Below are 24,646 nucleotides of genomic sequence, written 5' to 3'. Positions count from 1 at the left end.
ATCAGCAGAGGGAAAACACGAGTCTTGTACAAACGTCATACAAAGATTTTTTTTCTGAAAACCAGAACTAGAAAGTGTTCCACTGACTGCAAATCTAATCTCAGAAACAGTTACCCAAGACTACTAATGTTTCAAAGCACAAGAGTTGTTTCTCCAAGTGGCACCTATGGAACTCATGGGCTACTGAAACAACAGAGGTGTTAGAATCAACCTATTTACAAATTAATTCAACCAGAAAATAAGAAGTGTGCAATTAGATAGCCATATGCCATTCACCTGTACTTTTAATAATTTTGGTCTACAAATAAAGTATTAATCCCTAAACAGTGTTCATCTGTATCAAGGAAACAATTTATATATTGGTGAAACACACTACTTACTGTAACCTGCAAGTAACATAAACAATGTATTCATTAATAAAAATGTACACACATACAAATAAATATTATCCACAAGTGGAGAGCTCCACATGAAACACAAACTCATGAAACACACTAGGGCATCCACTCTCTTCCCTTCATCTTGAAGGGGACAGAAAGACATGTAATTCCCAATACCACTGAGCAAAAATGCATTAGAGTCACTTCTGACCCATCTTTTAGCATCTTCTTTGCGTACAGACAGAACTGCAATACAGTTTTATCTCAGTTAAATCTATGCCACATGACAACCACTTGCTTTCTCGTACTACCTATACTGACATCACAAGAAATATTTTGCTTCCCAAACTTGATACAGACTCACTCTACTGGCTCTTGCACTCAGCACATAATACTCAGAAATTGTAAACAGGTGTCAGTTCCTAACAAGATACTTTTCTGTTAAGTACTTGTCAAAGTATTACAGTTTAAGTTACTGCCCACCTCTAATTACTCCCTCCCTGACAACCCATCGTTGGCCGGCCCACTTCAAAACTACTAAATCCAGCCACTTGGAATCATCTACTGAATGAAATAGCAAGTCACCGAACTCTAAATCACTTCAAATATACCCCCAAGAGTACCTCTTCAATGAAGCCTACTTCAACTGCTTTTACAACAATGGCTAACTTTTTACTTATCTAACACGGCTTGCTATCTGATAATTATAGCAGGTTTCCCTCTCTCTCTCTCGCAGCTGTGCATGATCACCCATCTGACGCACTAAAAAATGCCATAAGATGTGCATAAGCAGGCACAGCTTACAAGGAACAGCAGCAGTATCTCTGTGTTCATATTCCAGGCGCTCTCCTCTAGTTACACCTGTGAAAAAAATTGTTTTACCCCATCCGGACAAAAAAAAGCATTTGGGGGCAAATTCCTAATGTACCCCATTTGGAGAGCAAGACCCCCATACACCCTGAATTTATACAACCCAACTCCACTAATAGACAGAGATGAAAAAGTTAAAATCTCCAAAAAAAAAATCACTACTAGTTCACACTTAAATGATTTACTATTGAAAACAGCCAACTGCTAGCTGCAGCTTTGATAAACCGATATCAACCAGCTGAACTCCTGTCCACTTTAAGCTTGATGATGTGTAGGGAAGCCTGTTTTACACATTTTGCAGCTATTATTTTTAAATGCTTGTAGCCATATGAGCAGTGTCTGATTTCAATAGCCCAACCCTAAGGTACAGGCATGCAGTGCTTGTGAATATGCAATTCAACACAAAAATGTTTCTAAGATAAGTTTCTAACAAACCTCATCAACATTTTGAGGCCAAATGTAATTCAGTACGAATGGTTTGTTGATGAGAAAATAAATCATTAAATTACAGTATGAAGTTTAAATTACTGCAGCAATCAAGAATTCGTTGCTTTAAACTGCAAATCAGAAGACACAGAAACATACCTTCCAGACAGACCACTGAGCCCAAATTTCTTAGCAAGAACCTGCAACATTTTTAATGGGTTACTCTCTTCAGATATACCTTTGTCCTTTTTGGTATCTTTGTTCTTGGTCTTCTGTTTTTTACCACTCATGCCAATTACTTGGTTATTTCTGTATACCTTATATGCTGATGATCCCTTTAAATCATCCAGAAATCCAAAATCCTGCAGATTACATATCAAGGGATCTTTGTGTTCTTTATACGAGACTCTCGGTTTATAACCCTGAATCAAAAAATCACAAGTATCTGTGTATATGTACTGCAGGAGACATGCAAAATGATCAGGATTAATATTTTGTAATACATAAAGATCACAGCCCACAGCATCTTCTTTGTGGCAAATCTCAAGGAACTCTGATTTATCACCATCTGGAAAGAAAAGTTTTCTGAAGTAGTCTGATCTCATAGCCAGAATGTATTTGTGTACAGGAAAGGTTCTGTTGATGACCTGAAATGTCACATTGTGGATGTTGTCCATTTCACTTGCATCAGCGAGCAACTTCCCAAAGTCTTCAGTAAAGCAAGAGGCAGACACACTTGGAATTTCATAAAGGCTAAAAAAAAAAAAACAAAAAAGATTCATTTATTATCAGAGTGCCTTCCAAACAATGGATGGTGAAGGTGACAAGCCTTCTATACAAATTAATGTGAAAATTATTACCTCAAAACAAATGCAGTTTAGAAACTAAAGCATGATGTGATCCCCATATCAACACAAATCTCATACTTATCCAGTTTTTAGCAACTTTACAAATGCTTTCCAGGAGATGGACATTATATTAAGAAAGCCAGAATACATTCAATTCTGTTCTAGGGTTAGGCACAGAAGCGGTTGTAAAATTCAATATTCTGCACAAATTACATCAAAAGCTTTCACACAGAGCCAAAATGCGAAATGAAAGCGCGACCAGTGCTACCAATACAAAAAAGTCTACACGACATTCAGAATGGTCGCCTATCTCTCAAACACTGGGGAACGACGACTGCTAAATATGGTCAGTAAGTGATGAGATGCATTGGCAACTGACAAAATTCCAGTTTTTGTCTAATGGAAAGGCAGGCACATAAACATACTCTCCATATTACATGATGTGTGAAAAGGCCTTTGTTGATAAAAATATCCAGAGTTAGGTATAGTTTTTAAATCTCTTCAGATGTCCTGCTTGAGGCAAGTGTGTTTCTTGGCGGTAAAAGTCATGATGCCGTAAACTAGTATGAGACTACACTCTGCTACCACACTCCCCAGTTTGATTTCTATTAAGCACTCACGGAGCAAAACCTGAAAGATGCACAGACACACAAAAAAATGCAATATATTAGCATACATCTTTTCCTGAAGCAAGAGAAAACCTACCCGGAGACTACATGGACAGGTCATCTAGACAAAGGGAAATAGCAGAAAGATAATCAGTCACTGCAGAAGGTCTCCTCACTGACCATGCAGTTGTGTGAAAACTTACCATGACAGTAGATATCTTTGCTGCAGTAGCCCTTTACCAATGCGAATTCAGCCACTTGAAGGCCCAAAGTACGTCCCAGCTTCCAGTGATCTGCAGCCTTTCTTCTGAGTCTACCCCTTAGGAAGGTCCTAACATTTTCTATATAAAGAAGCTTCAGTCCATGGCATTTTAGAACTTTCATTTTGAGGAAGACAACAGGGTATCTATTCTTCCAGATTCCAAGCAAGGCCCTAAGGATCTTATCCAAGCAGTAACATAAGCAGACAGTATCTGAACAAGGAGCTTCAAGAATTCAGGCTCTCTAAGTCTATCCAGGCATAAGCAATTCTGAGGCCCTGAGATGGTAAAAAGGGAAATGGCAAGTTGCACATGGATTGGGAACTCCACCCCAACTTAGGATAGCAAACAAGATTTAGAGGGAACCAGTGCTGCCAACAGTTATCTACATGAGCATATACTGCTTACACACCTGTACTGTTTTTTTTCTTTCTTTTTTTAGATTCCTGTTGCAATAGAAATGGGGAGCAATGAGCTTTTTTGGTGGTCTCAAATGTAAAACTCTTGAGAAAGTGAGGCTGCAGGCATGTGATGGGGAGAATTCCAGTGATATGCAGGAGAAAATGGGTGGTTGTGCTTTTATAGAGAAATGAACAGCTCACTTAAGCACTGCAGGTTCAACAGCACAGTGGCAGTGCTAGAATTTAATCCTTTTTGACGTACCAAAAAGAAAAATCTCTCCTATATGGGGTAATATCTATTGGCATCCTAGTCTCCATAAGCATGGTCTGTACACCCACACTGAATTGGTGTCTGAAAGGCAGAAGGGTTAGATTATCCAGGCAGTGAGCTGCAGCATCTTCAGGTTGGGGTGTATTAGGGCCCTCTTGTCCTGAGAAGGAGGGTCCAGCTGCAAAGGCAGCACACAATGTTTTTACCCTGGATATCTGCTTGAGGGGAAAGAATCAATGCTGTCTGGACCAAATGGGTGCTATTTATGAGCACCTTTGGCTCCTCCTCCTTTACTTTTTGGAACACACTGTGCAGAATGCAAACAAAAAAGACTTGTCCATATGAAGCAGACAACATCGGTGGCAAATGCATCTTTGAGTGGTACAATGGAGCAGAATTCCTCAGCTGCTCGTTGCATTTAGAGGTCTACCTCTGGAACATCACAACTGTACACAACCAGAAAGAAAAAGCTTGATGCATGCAAGTTTCATTATTTGACTTTATGTACTATTTGACAAGTGGGCGGCCATGGTGGTGCACCGGTTAGAATTGCTGCCTCACAGCAAGAGGTTCTCCGGTTCGATTCTCAGCTGGGGTGCCTTCTGTGTGGAGTCTGCATGTACTCCCTGTGGTTGCGTGGGTTTCCTCCGGGTGCTCCGGTTTCCTCCCTCATCCCAAAGACATGCAGTAGGTGGATTAGACACTCTAAATTGGCCCTAGATGTGAGTGTGTGCATGTGTGTGCCTTCTGTGGAAGGTTGGGCGCTGGGCTGGCAACTCGACACCGTAAAACTCCACTGCCAATCATGAGCGGACAGATGATCCGCTGTGGCGACCCCTAACCGAGAAAAGCTGAAAGAAGATGTGCTATTTGAAAAAAAAAATGGAAGAAATTTAGTTGTTTGACCTAATCATGTAAGTTTAGCCCATGGTATGTAAATGTCTGCTGTGATGGCTTAGTGGTTAACTACTGTGACTATAGTTGGATATTATCAGCACATTCAGTCTGATGAGGTCTCCTGCTGTCAGCGATTCTTTGGAGATGAAAGCGCTACCTGATCATTTTTGGTTCTATTAAACTATACTTTTTGTGAAATATCTGGTTAGGTTGGAGAACTCCTCAATTTGCAGTGCATGGAAGAAAGTACAGTTGTGTACACTTACCATAAATGTACATGTTCGAGTGTCTTCACTGTTGCAGTTATGACTGTAGGGTTCTCCCCTGCCGGCAGGCAGTCCTCGGTCGGCCAGAATCCCAAAGTCTGGGTCCGGCGTCGGCTGCTCAGCCATGGTCCCTGACGTCAGAGCGCCAGGAGTACAAAGCTGACAGCCGACGCCATGTTCTCCAGTTTTTCTTGCCCCAGATGTCAGGTGTTCCTAAATGAGCAAGATCCCATACCCTTTGCAAATACACCTCAGAAGAAGGGTGAAGAAGGGAACCACACAAAAGAAAAAATAAGAGGGGACAGGAGGGAGGGTAAAGTACAGTTTTGTACCTACCATAAATGTAGATGTCCGAACTGGATAGCATCTGCAGTCATAACAAGTGGGTTGCCCTGTCATCAGGCAGCCCTGCAGTCGGCCGGATTCCAAAGTCCGGGTCCGGCTTCGGCTGATGTCGCACACCACCCGACGTCATCTCTGTTGGTCTTCGGGTATAAAAGCATCAGCCGACGCCATTTTCCTCAGTGTTTCTTGCCCCAGATGCCAGTAGCCCTCTTGCAGGCTAAAATTTGGATAGATGCCAATGTTTCCAAATAGATAGAGGTAAACACAACAATAAGCATGTATGTACATATATACAAACAAATACACCATAAAAGACTCCCCAACAGCTAGCTATTAGGAGGGTAAACACCCTAGGAGTACCACAGAGGGGAAGGAGGAGGGTCATCCTGACTGCAGATGCTATCCAGTTCGGACATCTACATTTATGGTAGGTACAAAACTGTACTATGTCCTTCATGGATGCATCTGCAGTCATAACAATGGGTAGAATACCATAGCCAACTAGGGAGGAGGATAAAAGTAGATTATGGTGTGTTTAGGATCCCTTGCAGTACAGCAGTGGCAAACCCTGCTCGGGATCTGGAATATAGAGGCAAATTATAATGCTTGGCAAATGTATGCACGGAGGTCCAAGTAGCCGCCTCAATAATGTCTTTGGTTGCCACTCCTCGTAAGAAGGCTGTGGTAGTGGCTGTTGCCCTTGTAGAATGAGGTCTTATGTTCTGTGGAATTGGTTTTCCATGGAAGGAGTAACAGTATCGTATGCAATTTCCTATCCATTTGGAGATTGTCTGTTTGGAAATAGCTTTTCCTTCCCTTCCTGTTGCATACGCTACAAAAGGTTGGTCAGTCTTTCTGCTATTTTTTGTTCTGTCCAAGTAGTAGCGTAGCTGTCTATGTACATCCAAGGTATGCAGTATTCTTTCCCTCTGTTTTGTGGGTTGGGAAAGAAGGTAGGTAGGTGGATTGCCTGGTTTAAAGACACTCTGGATACCACCTTGGGCATAAATGTAGGATTAGTCCTCATGGACACTCTATCTTGGTGGAAGATTAGGAAGGGTTGCACTGCCATTAAGGCCTGTAGTTCTGAAACCCTCCTTGCTGAAGTAATTGCCAGTAGGAAAGCAGTTTTCCATGACAGGTGTTGTAGGTCTGCTGTTGCTGCTGGTTCAAAGGGTGATAGTGTCAACTTTTCTAGCACAAAGTTTAAATCCCAAGCTGGTAATGGTGGTTTCCTTGGAGGTTTTACATTCTTGATTCCTCTGAGGAACTGCCTGAGCAAAGGGTGCGAAAAACAGGTGGATCAAAGCTGTATTCTGCTGAAATAGCTGATGCATGTATCTTGATGGAGGAGTAGGACAGGCCTGAATGAAGAAGTTCGCCAGATACTCCAGAATGTTAGGCATATCTATGTTTGACACATCTTCTCCTCTTTCCGTACTCCAAATGACAAACCTTTTCCATTTTCCAGCATAGTTCCTTCTTGTTGAAGGTCTGCGTGCTTCAAGAATAATGTCTTTAACTCTTTGGGAAAGTTCTGGATTAGCTGCTGCTATGTGATGTTCCATGCAGTCAGTTGCAGCGTTTTAGGTTTGGATGTATGATGCTGTAGTTGTTCTGAGTTAACATCAAAGGCATCAGGGTATTGGCCACATATTGTTCGAGACATGCTCTTCAGTAGTGGGTACCAGTGTTGTCTTGGCCAGTTTGGAGCTATCAGGATTATCCTTGGGCGTTCTTCCTTGATTTTTAGTAGTACCTTGTGTATCAAAGGAAGAGGTGGGAATGCATATGCTGTTAGGCCTTTCCAGTTGAAGGAGAGTGAGTCCACTTTCCATGCTAGTGGGTGGAATGTCCTTGTGCAGAATTTTTTGAGCTGGTGCTTGAGAGGTGATGCGAATAGGTCTATCTGTGGCATTCCCCATTTCTTTGAGATGGTCTTGAAGATGTGCGGGTGCAGCTTCCATTCGTGGGCATCCGAAGTGGTTCTGCTTAATATGTCTGCTAGAGTATTGTCTTTCCCCGGTACAAATATTGCCTGTAACTGAATGTTGTAGCTGAGTGCCAGGGTCCACAGCTCCAAGGTCATTCTGCATAGGGGGTATGAATGAGTGCCTCCCTGTTTGTTGATGTACCACATGACTGTGGTGTTGTCTGTCCTTATCATCAACTGGCCCTCTTTGAGAAATGGTTTGAACTTTTGGATTGCCAGTTTTACTGCCAGCATTTCTTTTAGATTGATGTGCAGGTGAAGTTGATCCTGTGTCCACAATCCTTGCACGCATTTGTCCAGCATGTGGGCCCCATCCTAGGTCTGAAGCGTCTGTTGTGATGGTCTGGCTTGGTTGACATCTGCGAAAGGGTAGGCCTGGGTTTGACTGGCATGCCTGAGCCCACCATAGGAACTCCTGTTTTAAGCATGGAATTAGTGGGATTTCTGTTTCTAGACTGTGTCTGTGTTGGGACCATAAATTCTTTAGGTACCACTGTAGTTTCCTCATATGTAGTCTGGCAAATGGGACCAAGATTATGCATGATGCCATGAAGCCCAAGGCCTACAGAACTTTTCTTGCTGTTAACTTGTTCAGTTTTGTTAGTGCCAAGAAGTAAAGAGGAAGTTCTTTTTGTCTTTCTGTAGTCAGGAATGCCATTTGTTGTACTGTGTCCAATTCAGCCCAAGAATGTCCTTGTTTGGGATGGTATCAGCCTTGACTTTTGTAAATTGACTGTGTATCCCAGTCCTTGTAGCAAGTAAATGACCCTTTGTAAATCTGTTGTCAGCTTGCTTTTGTTGTCCCCTTGTAGCAGGCAGTCGTCCAGGTATGGGTAAATTTGAATTCCCTGTAGTCTGCAATGGGCGATTACTGATGCCAGGCATTTTGTGAATACTCTGGGCGCAGTAGATAAGGCAAAGGGCAATGCTGAGAATTGGTAGTGCTCTGATCCTGCAAGAAATCTGAGGTATCTTCTGCAGATTGGTCGAATGGGGGCGTGCAGGTATGCCTCCTTGAGATCTAGAGTTACCAGCCAAGACTCCTTGCCCAGCATGGGAAGAAGTTGCTGTAGGGTCAGCATTTTGAATTTTGGGACAATGATGTATGTATTTAAGGTGGACAGGTCGAGAATTGGTCTCCAACTTTTTCCTTTCTTGGAACTAGGAATAGTCTGGAATAGAACCCCTTTCCTTGTTCTGCTGTTGGCACTCTTTCCACAGCTCTCATGTTTGCTAACTCCATTATCTGGCGTAGAGCCTCTGTTTTTGATTTGGAGGTAGATTTGGCATTCCTCTTTTGACTGGTAAAGTGTGGAAGTGAAACCGGTAACCTTGATCTATGGTTTGTAAAATCCACTTGTCTTTTGTTATGTAGTGCCAGTTCTTTGAAAATAAGGTTAACTTTCCGCCTAGAGGAGCTGCTATTTGTTCCCTGGTAGGCGGTTTAGGATTAAGTCACTGTGGTTGTGCTGATGTAGTGGCAGTGGCTGTGTCTGTGCCTCTGTTGTTACCTTGCCACTGTCGTCCTCTGTAGGCACCTCCTCTGGATTGGTTTCTGCCTCTGGAGCGTCTATTCCTGCCCCTTTGAAATTTTGTGGAGTCAGGAAAGGACCAATTTTGGCAGGCCAGTTCCTGCTAAACCTTGGGGTTGAACCTGCAAGAAATCTTTAACAGTTTGAACAGATTTTGCCTTTTCTTCCATTTTCTTCATAACCTGCTGGGCAGGTGTACCAAACAAACTTGTCTTGTCCATAGGAGCATCTAGCAACTTAGCTTTAACATGATCCGGTAAAGCTTGTTCCTTTAGCCATGCATGCCTTCTTATCACTGTGCCTGTCATGGCTGATCTAAATGAAGCCTCCAGTGCATCATAGCCACATTTTAAGGAATGGTTGCTAACCTGTTGTATGTTATTTACCATCTCTAATACATATTTCTTATCAAGAGATTCATCAGTGGTTAGTTTTTAGTTAACTGATCAAGCATAAACTCTTGGTATTGTATCATGTGAAACTGACAGTTTAAAGCTCTAGCTGAGAGAGTAGCTGAAGTGTAGACCTTTTTACCCCATCTGTCTAATGACCTTGCTTCCCTTTCAGAAGGAATAGGGTTTTAGCTGTGGTCGCGCTACTGCCTTGGGACCCTGGGATATAGTTTCTGGGTCTGCAAGTGGGGCCTTGTAAAGGTGGTGATGAGTATCTGGCACCCTGTAAAATCTGTCTGGTTTGGCAGGGGCTGGGGTAAAGAATCTGGAGCGGAGCAAACATCATTGAAAGCATCATCCACCACAGAGAGAACAGGAGGTATAGCTAAGGGCCTGTGCTGTGGGAGGTGCAGAAAGGTCCTAAGTCTTTTCTGGAGTCTGAAAAATCCTGTTGCTGCCATTGGAACTGTTCTCGCATGGCATGCAAGGTTTCCCCAAAGGAGAATTCTTCTGGTGGGAAGCAGCTGGAATGGATTCTTCAGCATCAGAATCTTCAAAATTGGAGAAGGGAGCCTCTGGCTGGTCAGTTATGTCTGATTCATCAGCAGAATCACCAGAAGACACTGGCTCAGGGGCTCTGCCCTAGGTCTCTTCTCTGGGGGCTGAGAGGCCCTGTCTGAGTGAGATTGAGATCCTCTAATTAAAGAAATTAAATCTTCTGCCAAAGAAAGCATTTGAGAACTAGAAGAGGGCCTGGATGTGGGGGTTTAACAGGCACTGTTTTAGTAGTCTTGGCTGCTTTAGCCCTGGCGAAGGCCTTAATGGACATGGCTGCTGGAGGCCTAGCAGCACCACGTGCTGGGGTAGAGACATCCAAGGGGATGGTGTCTGATAAGTCAACCACCGTAGTGGGTAAAATTTCTGAGGTCGATTCAAGAGTTGTAGCAGGGGCCTCAGTTGTAAGAATAGGTTCAGCTGTACTTTGATCAGTTTTCTCGGTTTCGGCCGAAACCGAGACACTCGTGGTTTGCTTTACCGTGGTTTTGGCGAAACCGCGGACCGCGAGTGTCGGTCTTTATCTTTGCGTTTTTGGTAGATTGGGTAGTCGGAGGATCCGGCGGCATAATGTATGCAAAATCAGAACCGAAAAACTGTTCTGCAAACTCCGACCGGCCTAAGCGTTCGTCGGTTGAAAGAGCACAGGCGAACAGGCTGCTACGTCGTGTGCTGGGCCTAAACAAAGCAGACAGTAAAAATAGAGATCTTTATGAGGTATTTCTTTCCCACAGATTAAACAATTGTTAACTTTTTCTGACATCGGCTGAGGCAAGAAAGAGTCCCCAGCGGGTACTTAGCTTTAGAAGTCTTGAGTAGTATTCGGTAGAAGTAATCTCTGGATCCGACCGACCGGCACTTGCGAACAGCTTCTGCTTCGGGCGCCACGCGGCAAGAAAGACTGAGGAAAATGGCGTCGGCTGATGCTTTTATACCCGAAGACCAACAGAGATGACGTCGGGTGGAGTGCGACATCAGCCGAAGCCGGACCCGGACTTTGGAATCCGGCCGACTGCAGGGCTGCCTGACGACAGGACAACCCACTTGTTATGACTGCAGATGCATCCATGAAGGACATCCCAGACTGCAACAGTGAAGACACTCAAACATCTACATTTATGGTAAGTGTACACAACTGTACTATGTTCATCATGTTTCACTGTTGCAGTCATGACTGTAGGTTGAATCCCAAAGCAGAATAAAAGGGAGGTGGTCATAAAGTAGAGGGAGCGACTAAAAGGCCCTGCAAGACTGCAGAAGCAAAGCCTGCCCTGGACTTAGAGTAGAGAGGTAGATTGTAGTGCTTAGAAAAAGTATGCACTGAACTCCAAGTTGCAGCTTCCAAAATGTCTTTGGTAGGAACTCCCCTGAGGAAGGCAGCTGAAGTGGCAGCAGCTCTGGTAGAGTGAGTCCTTATACTCCCTGGGATTTGCTTTCCATGGTGTGAATAACAAAATCTGATTCCATGAGCAATCCATTTTGAAATGGTCTGTTTTGAAATGGCTTTACCTTGGAAACTTGAAGCATAAGAAACAAACAATTGCTCTGATTTCCTGATGTCCTTGGTTCTGTCCAGGTAAAAACGTAGTTGTCTGTGTACATCCAAGGAATGCAAGATCCTTTCCCCCATATTTTGAGGACTGGGGAAAAAAGTTGGCAAGTGAATAGTTTGATTTAAAGCCACTTTGGAAACCACCTTAGGCATGAAAGTAGGATTAGTTCTTAAAGACACCCTGTCTTAATGAAAAATAATATAAGGTTCCACAGCCATGAGAGCTTGTAACTCCGAAACTCTCCTGGCAGAGGTCAGAGCTAACAGGATGGCTGTCTTCCAAGATAAAAACTTGATGTCAGATGTGGCAGCAGGCTCAAAAGGAGGTAAGGTGAGTTTTTCCAAAACATAGTTGAGATCCCAGGCAGGAATGGGTGGAGATCTAGGGGGCCTTAAGTTCTTAGCTCCTCTGAGAAACTGTCTCATGAGCTAGTGGGAAAAGATTGGAGGGTCTGTATTATAATGATCAGAAATAGCAGAGGCATGTATCTTTATGGAAGAAAGAGAGAGACCCTTATGTAAGAGGTCTGTCAGGTAAAGTAAAATCAGAGGAATGTTAGGAATAAGAGGATCCGAATCCTGAGCCTGCATCCAGGTGCAAAATCATTTCCATTTTCCTGCATAAGATTTTCTAGTGCTAGGACGTCTGGCTTCTAAAATGACATCCATAACCTGCTTGGGTAGGAGAGAATGAATCATAGACCCTGGATTAACCAGGCCGCCAGGCTGAGTTTTGACATGGGAGTGCAGAAAGTACAGTTTTGTACCTACCATAAATGTAGATGTTCGATAGGTATGCATCTGCAGTCATAAAATATGGGTTGTCCTGCCTCAGGCAGCCCTTCGGTCGGCCGGATTCCAAAGTCTGGGTCTGGCCTCGGCTGATGTCGCACTTCACCCGACGTCATAGCTTCTGGGGTATAAAGGCATCAGCCGACGCCATTTTCCTCAGTGTTTCTTGCCCCAGATGCCAGGTGCCCTCTAGGAAGGCTAAATTTGGATAAATGTAGCAAAATCCAAACAGTAGTAAGCAAAATATATATATACATATATACATACAAACAAATACACCATAACAGATTCCCCCAGCTAGCTAAAAGAGGGGTAAGCACCCTAGGAATACCACAGAGGGGAAGGAGGGTGGGTAATCCTGACTGCAGATGCATACCTATTGGACATCTACATTTATGGTAGGTACAAAACTGTACTATGTCCTTCAAGGATGCATCTGCAGTCATAACATATGGGTAAAATACCATAGCCAAACTGGGGGAGGAGGCACTAAGATAATGATGGTGTAGTTAAGATCCCCTGTAAAACTGCAGTTGCAAAACCTGCTCGGGATCTGGAGTATAAAGGAAGATTGTAATGCTTGGCAAATGTGTGCACGGAGCTCCCAAGTAGCAGCTTCTAAAATGTCTTTGGTAGCCACTCCTCGTAGGAAAGCTGTAGTGGTGGCTGTGGCTCTTGTGGAGTGAGGCCTGATATTTTCAGGAGTTGTCTTTCCATGAAAAGAGTAGCAGAATCGAATGCAATTTCCTATCAATTTTGAAATTGTCTGTTTGGAAATTGCTTTTCCTTGCATTCCTGTTGCATATGCTACTAGAAGCTGGTCAGTTTTTCTGCTGGTTTTAGTTCTGTCCAGATAGTAGCGTAGCTGTCTGTGTACATCCAAGGTGTGCAATAGTTTTTCCCCCCTGTTCTGTGGGTTAGGGAAGAACGTAGGCAAATGAATAGCTTGGTTCAAGGATACCCTGGATATCACCTTTGGCATGAAAGTAGGATTGGTTCTCAGAGACACTCTATCCTGGTGAAAGATAAGGAAAGGCTGCACTGCCATTAATGCCTGTAACTCGGATACACTTCTTGCTGAAGTGATTGCTAGAAGGAAAGCAGTTTTCCAAGATAAGAACTGTAAGTCTGCTGATGCTGCTGGTTCAAAGGGGGAAGTGTTAATTTTTCCAGCACAAAATTGAGATCCCATGCAGGCAGAGGTGGTTTCCTTGGAGGTTTTACATTTTTGATCCCTCTTAAGAATTGTCTGAGGAGAGGGTGAGAGAAGATAGGAGGATCCATGTTGTACTCTGCTGAAATTGCTGAAGCATGAATCTTAATGGAAGAATAGGACAGGCCATTGTGGAACAGTTCTGCTAAGTATTCTAGGATGTGTGCTAGGTTTGCCAGTGTGACATTTGTACCCTTTGATGCACTCCAAATGAGGAATCTCTTCCATTTAGCTGAGTATGTTTTTCTTGTGGAGGTTCTGCGAGCCTCCAGGATAATGTCCTTGACCCTCTGAGATAAAACATTTTGGTTTTGTTTTATGCAATTTTCCAGGCAGTTAGCTGCAACGTTTTCAAGTTTGGATGCAGGGTCTTATAGTTGTTCTGCGTTAGAAGTAAAGGCCATAGAGGTAGAGGCCATGAGTCCATCCGAGACATGCTTCTCAGTAGCGGATACCAATGCTGCCTTGGCCAGTCTGGAGCTATCAGAATCACCTTTGGCTGTTCCTCCCTGATCTTCAGTAGAACTTTATACATCAATGGAAAAGGTGGAAAGGCATAAACTGTCAGGGCCTTCCAGCTGAAAGAGAGGGAGTCCACCCTCCAGGCTTGTGGGTGGTATTCTGTTGAGCAGAATTTCTTCAGTTGGTGGTTGAGTGGGGAGGCGAACAGGTCTATCTCTGGCAATCCCCATTCCTTTGTTATGTTTTTGAAGATGTCTGGATGCAGCATCCATTCGTGAGCATCCGTGGTAGTTCTGCTTAACCTGTCTGCTAGTGAATTGTCTTTTCCTGGTACGAATATGGCCTGCAGTTGAATGTTGAGATTCAGGCCTAGGTTCCACAGGTCCATTGCCATCCGGCATAGAGGGTAGGAATGCGTGCCTCCCTGTTTGTTGATGTACCACTTGACTGTGGTATTGTCCGTCCTTATCAGCAGATGTCCTTGCTGGAGGAATGATTTGAATGCCTCGATTGCATGCTTCACTGCCAGCATTTGCTTTAGATTTATGTGTAGATTCAGCTGGTCTTGAGACCATAGGCCTTGGATACACTTGTCTTCCATGTGTGTCCCCCAGCCTAGGTCTGAGGCGTCCGTGGTGATGGTCTGCCTTGGTTGTGGTTTGTGGAAAGGCAACCCTCTGTTGGTCTGGCAGGCCTAAGCCCACCACAGGAATTCTTTTTTCAGGCATGGAATGATTGGTATCATGGTTTCTAGACTGTGCCTGTGTTGAGACCATACATTCCTTAGGTACCATTGTAATTTTCTCATATGCAGCCTGGCATGCGGGATCAAGATTATGCAAGATGCCATGTAACCCAGGGCCTGCAGGACTTTCCTTGCAGTAAGCTGAGTTTGTCTTGTCAAAGCCATGAAGTAGACTGGGAGTTGCTTTTGTTTTTCTTCTGTGAGAAAAGCCATCTGAGTTATTGTGTCCAGTTCTGCACCCAAAAAGGTTATCCTTTGGGATGGCACTAGTCTTGACTTCTGGATGTTGACTGTGTATCCCAAGGCTTGTAACAGTTGTATGACATAGGCCAAATCCTTTATTATTTTTGTCTTGTTGTCCGCTTGTATTAGGCAGTTGTCCAGGTATGGGTAGATCTGAATTCCCTGAAGCCTGCAATGTGCAATTACTGATGCCAGGCATTTCGTGAATACTCTGGGCGCAGTAGATAAGCCAAAGGGCAATGCTGAGAATTGATAATGCTCTGATCCTGCAAGAAATCTGAGGTGTCTTCTGCAATCTGGTCGTATAGGGACGTGCAGGTATGCCTCCTTGAGATCTAGAGTCACCAGCCAAGACTCCTTGCCCAACATGGGAAGAAGTTGCTGTAGGGTCAGCATCTTGAATTTTGGTACAATGAGATATGTGTTTAGTGCGGACAAGTCGAGAATAGGCCTCCATTGACTTTCTTTTCTTGGTACAAGGAACAGCCTGGAGTAAAAACCTTGGCCTTGTTCCATAGATGGTACCCTTTCTATTGCTCTCATCCTTAGTAAGTTGATGATTTGTTTTAGAGCCTCTGGCTTCTGGCTTGGTGGAAGGTTTGGCATTCCTCTCTTTTTTGGTAAAGTGTGGAAGTGAAACCTGTAGCCTTTGTCTATTGTTTGCAATGTCCATTTGTCTCCTGTAATGCAATGCCAGTTTTTTGAAAATAAAGCTAACTTTCCGCCCAAGGGTGCTTCCAGTTGCTCCCTGGTAGGAGGAATCAGAGCCAAGTCATTGTGTCTGTCCTGTGGAAGTGGTTGTAGTCGCAGCTGTAGCGGTACTCCTCTGGTTGGCAGGTTGCCACTGACGACCCCTGTAGGTACCCCTAGATTGACCTCTGCCTCTTGGGCGTCTATTTCTGCCTCTCTGTGCTCTGGTGTTGTCTGGAAAGGACCAATTCTTTGAAGGCCAGTTTCTGCTGAACCTCGGAGGTTGGACCTGCAGAAATTCCTTGACTGTTTGCACAGATTTAGCTTTTTCTTCCACTTTCTTTAGAATCTCCTGTGCAGGGGAGCCAAATAAACTTTGTTTCTCCATAGGGGCATCTAGGAGTTTAGACTTGACATGGTCTGGCAAGGATTGCTCTTTTAGCCAGGCATGCCTTCGAATCACTGCTCCAGTCACAGCTGATCTAAATGAAGCCTCCAGTGCATCATAGCACATTTTAAAAAATGATTACTGACCTGCTGAGAGTTGTGTACCAAATCCTGAAGGGACTTACGGTCTACAGGTTCAGGAGAGGAAAGCTTTTTATTCAGCTGATCTAACAAAAATTCCTGGTACTGTATCATATGGAATTGACAGTTTAAAGCCTTGGCAGAAAGAGTAGTAGATGTATAAACCTTTTTACCCCATCTCTCTAATGCTCTGGACTCTCTTTCAGAGGGTAGGGGGTTTTTGGCAGTAGCAGCTGCAACACCCTTTGGGCCCTGAGAAATAGTTTCTGGGTCTGCAGCATGGGCCTTATACAAGTGGAAGTGAGAATCCGGGACCCTGTAATATCTGTCAGGTTTGGCAGGGGCCAGGGGAAGAGAATCAGGGGCAGAACTGGCATCATTGTATGCATCATCAACAACTGATAGTACAGGTGGCATGGCTAAAGGCCTATGCTGTGGCAAATGTAAGAAAGTCCTTAGCCTTTTCCCAAAATCAGAAAAATCCTGACCCTGCCATTGAAAGTGTTCCCTCATTGAGTGTAAAGTTTCCCCAAAGGAAAATTCTTCTGGGGGGGGAGGCAGAAGGAATCGAGTCCTCTGCATCCGAATCTTTATAAGGTGAGTATGGTCCTTCCTGATGGTCTGATAAATCTGATCCATCCGAGGAATAATCAGAGGAGAGAGGTTCAGGGGGTTCAGTCCTAGGCCTTTTGTCAGGAGAAGGTTGTGAGGCCCTGTCTGGGTGAGGTTGGGATCCCCTAATCATAGATATAAGGTCCTCAGCAAGGCTGAGAATCTGAGAACTTGAGGAAGGTCTGTGAGAGGAAGCTTTTGTTGGTAAGGCCTTGGAAATTTTAGCTGCTTTAGCCCTGGAAAAGGCCTTAATAGACATGGAAGCAGGGGGTCTAGCTGCCCCACGTGCAGGAGTAGAGATGTCCAACGGAATGGTGTCGACAATTCTTGTGCGCCTGCTTCTTCGGTAGGAATTTCTGTAGCCGACTCAGCCGGGGCCTCTCTGGCCTCGGTTGTCGGAGGCATGTTTTCGGCAGAAGGAAGAACCGAGGACTCGGTTTCAGCCGAAACCGAGACACTCGCGGTAGGCCTAACCGTGTCGGTCCTTTTCCTTGCGTTTTTTGGCTAAATGTGTAGTCGGAGTCTCCGACGGCATTTTATATGCAAAAGCGGAACCCAAAAACTCTTCTGCAAACTCCGACCGACGTCTAAGTGTCCGTCGGTTGAAGGAAGCACAGGCTAAACAAGCTGATACGTCGTGGTCTGGGCCTAAGCAAGGAAGGCAGTAAGAGTGGAAATCCTTATGAGGTATTTGTTTCCCACAAGTTAAACAATTATTTACTTTGTCTGACATCGGCTGAGGCAAGAGAGAGTCCCCAACGGGGTACTTAGCTTTTTTAGAAGCCTTCGGTAGCTGAAATCTCTGGATCTGACCGACCGGCACTTATGCACAGCCTCTGCTTCGGGCACCGCGTGGTAAGAAAGACTGAGGAAAATGGCGTTGGCTGATGCCTTTATACCCCAGAAGCTATGACGTCGGGTGAAGTGCGACATCAGCCAAGGCCAGACCCAGACTTTGGAATCCGGCCGACCGAAGGGCTGCCTGAGGCAGGACAACCCATATGTTATGACTGCAGATGCATCCTTGAAGGACATCCTGACCCTGGTGTTGGGACAGAAGGTTCGGAGTCTGTGGAAAACCCAAGGGGGTTCCAGAGAAAGGTTTTTCAGTGCTGGGTACCAAAACTGTCAAAGCCAATTTGGGGACAGCAAAATTATCATCTTGGGCTTGTCCTGTTTGATCTTTAATAACACCCGTGGAAGAAGAGGTAGAGGCGGGAAGGCATACCCCGAGAGGTTTCTCCAACTGAATGATAGTGCATCCACTTTCCAAGCTAGTTCGTGGAATGTCCTGGTGCAAAAAATCTGTAGCTGATGATTGAGGTGGGATGCAAAGAGGTCTATGTGAGGACATCCCCAGACTGCTGTAATCATCTTGAATATTTCGGTGTCCAGCATCCATTCGTGTGGGTCCGACAGGTTTCAGCTCAGACTGTCTGCCAGGAAGTTTTGCTTCCCTGGTAGAAACTGAGCTTGAAGGTCCAGTTTGCAAGCTAGAGCTGTGTTCCATAGATTCATGGCTAGTCTGCAAAGGGGATAGGAATGTGATCCCCCTTGCTTGTTTATGTACCACATAACTGTGGTGTTGTCTGTCCGTATCAGTAGTTGTCCTGGTTGTAGAAGATTCCTGAAGGCCAATAGAGCGTTCTGAACGGCTAACATTTCCTTTAAATTGATATGCAGGTGCTTCTGATCCTTTGTCCAAAGGCCCTGCAGACAGTTGCCCTGCAAATGGGCTCCCCATGCATAATCTGAGGCGTCCGTGGTTAGTATCTGACTAGCTGGAGGCAGACTGAAGGGTTTCCCTTTGTTTAGAGTACATGCCTTGGACCACCAAAGGAATTCCTTTTGAAGACAAGGCAGGACGGTGAACTGTATGTCTAAACTATGGCAATGCTGAGACCATACACTTTTTAGGTACCACTGTATTTTCCTCATATGTAGTCTTGCATATGGTACGAGAAGGATGCAGGAGGCCATGTAACCCAAAGCCTGCAGGAATTTCCTTGCAGATAGCTGAGTTAATGTTGCCAAGGTTTTGAAAGTTGAAGCCAGCTGTAATTGTTTTTCGTATGTCAGAAATGCCACCTGGGTGGTTGTGTTTAGAAGAGCACCCAGAAAAGTTATCTGTTGTGTGTCAAATTTGACTTTTTTATGTTTAGAGTGAATCCCAGGAACTTGAGAAGTTTCTGAACAAATTCTAGATGCTGGAGTAAGACATCCTTGCTGTCTGCCTGAATAAGACAGTCGTCCAGATAAGGGTTAATATGAATTCCCTTGAGTCTGCAATAAGCTACTACTGGAGCCAGGCATTTTGTGAAGACCCTGGGTGCAGTAGACAATCCAAAGGGCAGCGCAGAGAATTGATAGTGCCTCGATCCGGCCTTGAACCTGAGGCATTTTCTGCACTCCTGCCTGATGGGAATGTGTAAATAAGCCTCCTTTAAATCCAAAGTTACCATCCATGCATTTTTGGTCAGCATTGGAAGTAGTTGCTGTAGAGTAAGCATCTTGAATTTTGGTATCTCGAGAAAAGTGTTCAAGACTGACAGATCCAGAATGGGTCTCCATGAATTTTGCTTTCTGGGGACTAGAAAGAGCCTTGAGTAAAAACCTTGTCCCATTTCTGAAAGTGGAACCAGTTCTATGGCTTTCATAGCCAAGAGGGCTTCCACCTGGTTTAAGGCCTCTAACCATTGATGTTTTGGTAGATCTGGCCATCCGCTTGGTCTTGGTAGGGTATGAAAATGGAATTTGTAACCTCTTGAAACCACATCCAGAACCCACTTGTCTTGGGTTATATGAGTCCAATTTAGGTGAAAAAGAGAAAGTTTTCCTCCGAGAGGGGCTTCCAGGCAAGAAGTTCCTGCAGCCCAACAGAGGGAGTCATTGAGCCTGTTTTCTATGAGCTTGCGACCTGTCCTCTCCTCCCCTAGGGGTGGAAGCAGTCCACTGTCTTGGTCTATAAGAGGCTTGCGTTTGAGGCCTTCCTCGGGAGCGTCTGTATCTACCCCTCTGAGGCCTGTCTGAATTGGGAAAGGACCAATTTTTTGTAGGCCAATTCCTACTAAATCTGGGTGGCTGTACTTGTAAGAAATTCTTAACCGTTTGCATGGATTTTGCCTTGTCCTCCATCTTCTTTATCACCTCTTCAGCCTTAGATCCAAACAAAACATTATGCTGAACAGGAGCATCCAATAACTTAGCTTTTACTTGATCTGGCAAGTTTTGTTCCTTTAACCAAGCATGCCGTCTAATGACTGTGCCAGAGGCAGCAGCCCTACAAGAAGCATCCAAGGCATCAAATCCACAGTGTAAACCATGCTTCCCAAAGTACAGTTTTGTACCTACCATAAATGTAGATGTTCGAGTGCTAATACAGCTGCAGTAATCACAGATGGGTTCTCTGCCGTCAGGCGGGTCCTCGGTCGGCCGAATTCCAAAGTCTTGGTCCGGCGTCGGTTGTCGTCGCTCTCCTCCCTGACGTCAGTGCGACAGGGGTATATAAGACAGAGCCGACGCCATATTCTTCAGTCTTTCTTGCCCCAGATGTCAGGTGCCCCCAGAAGGAAGGCAATACATAAATTATATATATATATATATATATATATATATATATATATATATATATATTCAAGCAATGCAATGTAATAAAAAAAAACAGTAGTTGCAAGCAAATACATCATAGAAGGATAACCCCAAATTAGGTTGCAAGAGGAGGTGTTAGCCACTAGTCCTTTACCAAGAGGGGAAGGGGGGAGGGAAACCTGTACTGCAGCTGTATTAGCACTCGAACATCTACATTTATGGTAGGTACAAAACTGTACTATGTTCATCGTGCATACACAGCTGCAGTAATCACAGATGGGTAGAATCCCAAAGCTACGCACAGGGTGGTAGGCACTAGGTGGAACTGGAATGAGCCAGAATGCCCTGCAACACAGCAGTGGCAAAGCCTGCTCTAGTTTTGGAATATAAAGGCAGATGGTAGTGTTTTGTGAAGGTATGCACAGAACTCCAAGTGGCTGCCTCCAAAATATCTTTGGTAGGAACTCCTCTGAGGAAGGCTGTAGAGGTAGCTGTGGCACTGGTGGAGTGGGATCTGATGCCTGTAGGGACAGATTTTCCATGATAGGAGTAACAAAACCGTATGCAGTGGCCTATCCATTTTGAAATTGTCTGTTTGATAACTGGCTTCCCTTGAGCTCCTACAGCATAAGACACAAAAAGTTGTTCTGATTTTCTGAAAGGCTTTGTTTTGTCCAAATAGTAAGGTAGCTGTCTATGGATGTCTAAGGAGTGTAGCAGCCTTTCCCCTTTGTTTTGAGGATTAGGGTAAAAGGTAGGTAAGTGAATGGCTTGATTTAAAGCTACCCTGGATACTACTTTAGGCATAAATGATGGATTGGTTCGAAGGGAAACCCTGTCCTGATGGAAGATGAGAAAGGGCTGCACAGCCATGAGGGCTTGTAGTTCCGAAACCCTATGAGCTGAGGTAATGGCCAGAAGGAAAGCTATTTTCCAGGACAAATATTGCAAATCTGTTGAGGCAGCTGGTTCAAAAGGAGGCAGTGTTAATTTTTCTAAAATGTAATTAAGATCCCAGGCTGGCACAGGTTGCTTCCTTGGTGGTCTTATATTTTTAGCCCCTCTGAGGAACTGTCTTAAGAGTGGGTGAGAGAATAAGGGTGGATCCATGTTGAATTCTGCAGAAATGGCTGAGGCGTGGATTTTTATGGAGGAAAATTAAAGTCCACTGTTCAGCAACTCAGCTAGATACTGTAGTACCTGAGGCAATATCAGTTTTCTAGGGTCCTGGCCTTTTTTCTCATTCCAAGAGCAAAACCGTTTCCATTTTGCGGAGTAAGCCTTTCTAGTCGATGGCCTTCTGGCCTCCAAAATGATGTCCTGCACCTCTTTGGGGAGTAGTGTCTGATGAGGTGTTAAGGAATTTTCCATGCAGCTAGATTGAGTGTTTTCAGCTGGCTGTGAAGAGTTTTGTAGCTGTGCTGAGTCAGCAGAAGAGGCATTAGAGGTAGGGGCCAGGGAGGAGTATGTGTTAGGCTCCTCAGGAGTGGATACCAGTGCTGCCTCGGCCAGTCTGGAGCAATCAATATCATCTTCGGTCTGTCTGTTCTTGCTTTCAAGAGCACCTTGGGCAGAAGAGGCAGAGGTGGGAAAGCGTAAACTGTCCATACTGTCCAAGTGAATGAAAGGGCGTCCACTCTCCAGGCCTTTGGATGAAAGGTCCTTGAAGAAAACTTTTCCAATTGATGATTCCTGTGGGAGGCGAAGAGCTCTATGTCTGGCTTCCCCCATGCTTGGATTATTTTTGTAAACACTTGTGGATGCAACTTCCATTCGTGTGGATCTGTCATATTTCTGCTTAGATTGTCTGCCAGCGTGTTTTCCAAACCTGGCAAGTACTGTGCTTGAAGTTCGATTTGCCATTCCAGAGCCAAGTTCCAAAGTGTCATGGCTAGTCTGCACAGGGGGTATGAATGTGTTCCTCCTTGTTTGTTTATGTACCACATTACTGTGGTGTTGTCTGTTCTTATCAATAACTGTCCTGGATGCAGGAGGTCCTTGAAAGCTGTAATTGCATTTATCACTGCTAGCATTTCTTTTGATTGATGTGAAGGTGCTTTTCTTTTTGGGACCATTTGCCCTGAATGCACCTGTCTGTCATGTGCGCCCCCCAGGCGTAATCTGAGGCATCTGTTGTGATGACTTGATTTGCTTGAGGCTTGCAGAATGGGAGACCTGTGTTTGTTTGGCATGCTTGGGCCCACCATAGGAATTCCTTTTGCAAACATGGAATTATTGGTATTACTGTTTCCAAACTGTGGCTGTGTTGAGACCATAGGTTTTTTAGGTACCATTGAAGTTTTCTCATATGCAACTTTGCACATGGGATTAAAAGAATGCAAGATGCCATGAAGCCCAGAGCCTGCAGGATTTTCCTTGCAGTAAGCCTGGTACAATTTGCTAGCATTTTGAAGTACTGAGTTAGTTGCCCCTGTTTTTCTGGCATAAGATAGGCCATCTGGGTGTTTGCGTCCAAGTTGGCACCCAGGAAAATTATTTTCTGAGATGGTGTTAAGTCTGGATTTCTCTTTGTTGATTGTGTATCCCAGAGAGTTCAGTAACCGTGTTGCATAAGCCAGAAGATCCAGAAGTATGTGCTTGCTGTCCGCTTGGATCAGGCAGTCGTCCAAATAAGGGTAAATTTGTATCCCCTGAAGTCTGCAGTAGGCAATTACTGATGCCAGGCATTTCGTGAATACTCTGGGTGCAGTAGATAAGCCAAAGGGCAATGCAGAGAATTGACAGTGGATTGAACCTGCAAGAAATCTGAGGTATCTTCTGCAGCTTTGTTTGACTGGGACATGCAGGTATGCCTCCTTGAGGTCCAATGTTACCAGCCAAAACTCCTTGCCCAGCATGGGAAGAAGCTGCTGTAATGTGAGCATCTTGAATTTTGGTACGAGTAAGAATGTGTTTTGGATGGATAAGTCCAAAATGGGTCTCCAGTCAGTTCCTTTCCTTGGTACCAGAAATAGCCTGGAATAAAAACCTTGGCCTTGTTCGTGAATAGGTACCTCTTGAATAGCTTTCATGTCTATGAGCTTTGAAATTTGTAGTTGTGCCTCTGCTCTTTGATTGTGTGGCAGGTTTGGCATGCCTCTCATTTTTGGTAGAGTGTGAAAATGAAATCTGTAGCCTCTGTCTATAACGTCCAGGATCCATTTGTCTGTTGTGACAATATGCCAATTTCTTGTAAATAATGCCAGCTTTCCTCCCAAAGGTGCTGCCAGCTGAGACTTGCTTGGCGTGGAAAGGAGGAAGTCATTGGGTTTGTTTCCTGTATTGTTGTGCACTGTCTTCGCCACCTCTTGGTGCTGGAGTTTGCCATTGCCTGCCTCTATATGATCCTTGTGATTGTCCTCTGCCCCTTGAGCCTGTATCTACCTCTTTGGGGCTTGTCCGTGGCTGGAAAGGACCAGTTTTAGAAGGCCAATTTCTGCTAAAACGTGGTGGTTGAACCTGCAGAAAAGCTTTGACAGATTGCATAGATTTGGCTTTTTCTTCCATTTTCCGTAGTATCTCCTCAGCATTAGTACCAAATAGCACATTCTTTTGTAAAGGAGCATCTAATAGTTTAGCTTTCACATGATCAGGCAAGATTTGTTCCCTAAGCCATGCATGTCTACGAATAACTGATCCTGTAACAGCAGCTCTACTTGAGGCCTCTAGGGCATCATAACCACATTGTAAGGTGTGTTTACCCACTTGTTCTGCACTATGCATCATATCCTGCAACTCCTTCAAATCTGGTTGTTCAGGTTGAGACATTTTATTTCTTAATTGTGATAACAAACTGCTGATATTTAAGCATATGAAACTGACAATTTAAGGCCCTCATGGCTAGGGTGGCCGAGGTATACACCTTTTTTCCCCACCTTTCTAAGGATCTAGACTCTCTTTCGGAAGGTAGTGGATTCTTAGCAGTAGAGGCCTTCATTCCTTTGGGGCCTTGAGAAATGGTTTCGGGGTCAGCATTATGGCTTTTGTACAGAAATTTGTGAGAGTTAGGAACTCTGTAGTACCTATCAGGCTTGACTGGGGCAGGAGGCAGGGAATCCGGATTAAGGCAAGCCTCCGAATAAACATCATCCAGGACGTCCAAGACAGGAGGAATAGCCAGAGGTCTGTGTTGAGGTAACAAAAGAAATTCCCTAAGTCTTTTCTTGGAATCAGAAAA

General features: G+C 44.5%; 1 protein-coding gene across 1 annotated transcript in view; it reads right to left on the bottom strand.

Moving 5' to 3' along the window:
• IBTK (inhibitor of Bruton tyrosine kinase) overlaps positions 1–24,646 on the bottom strand; it is a 1,862,448-nt gene that overhangs the window by 1,135,639 nt on the left and 702,163 nt on the right. Inside the window, exon 12 of the mRNA XM_044074098.1 lies at positions 1,836–2,429. Within this exon, the coding sequence (XP_043930033.1) occupies positions 1,836–2,429 (594 nt within the window). The remainder of the gene's footprint in view (positions 1–1,835; positions 2,430–24,646) is intronic.

The sequence above is a fragment of the Protopterus annectens genome, chromosome 1.part1, assembly GCF_019279795.1.
Source record: "Protopterus annectens isolate FY-2018-M chromosome 1.part1, PAN1.0, whole genome shotgun sequence".
NCBI lineage: Eukaryota > Metazoa > Chordata > Ceratodontiformes > Protopteridae > Protopterus > Protopterus annectens.
This window is presented reverse-complemented; position numbering and strand designations above follow the sequence as displayed.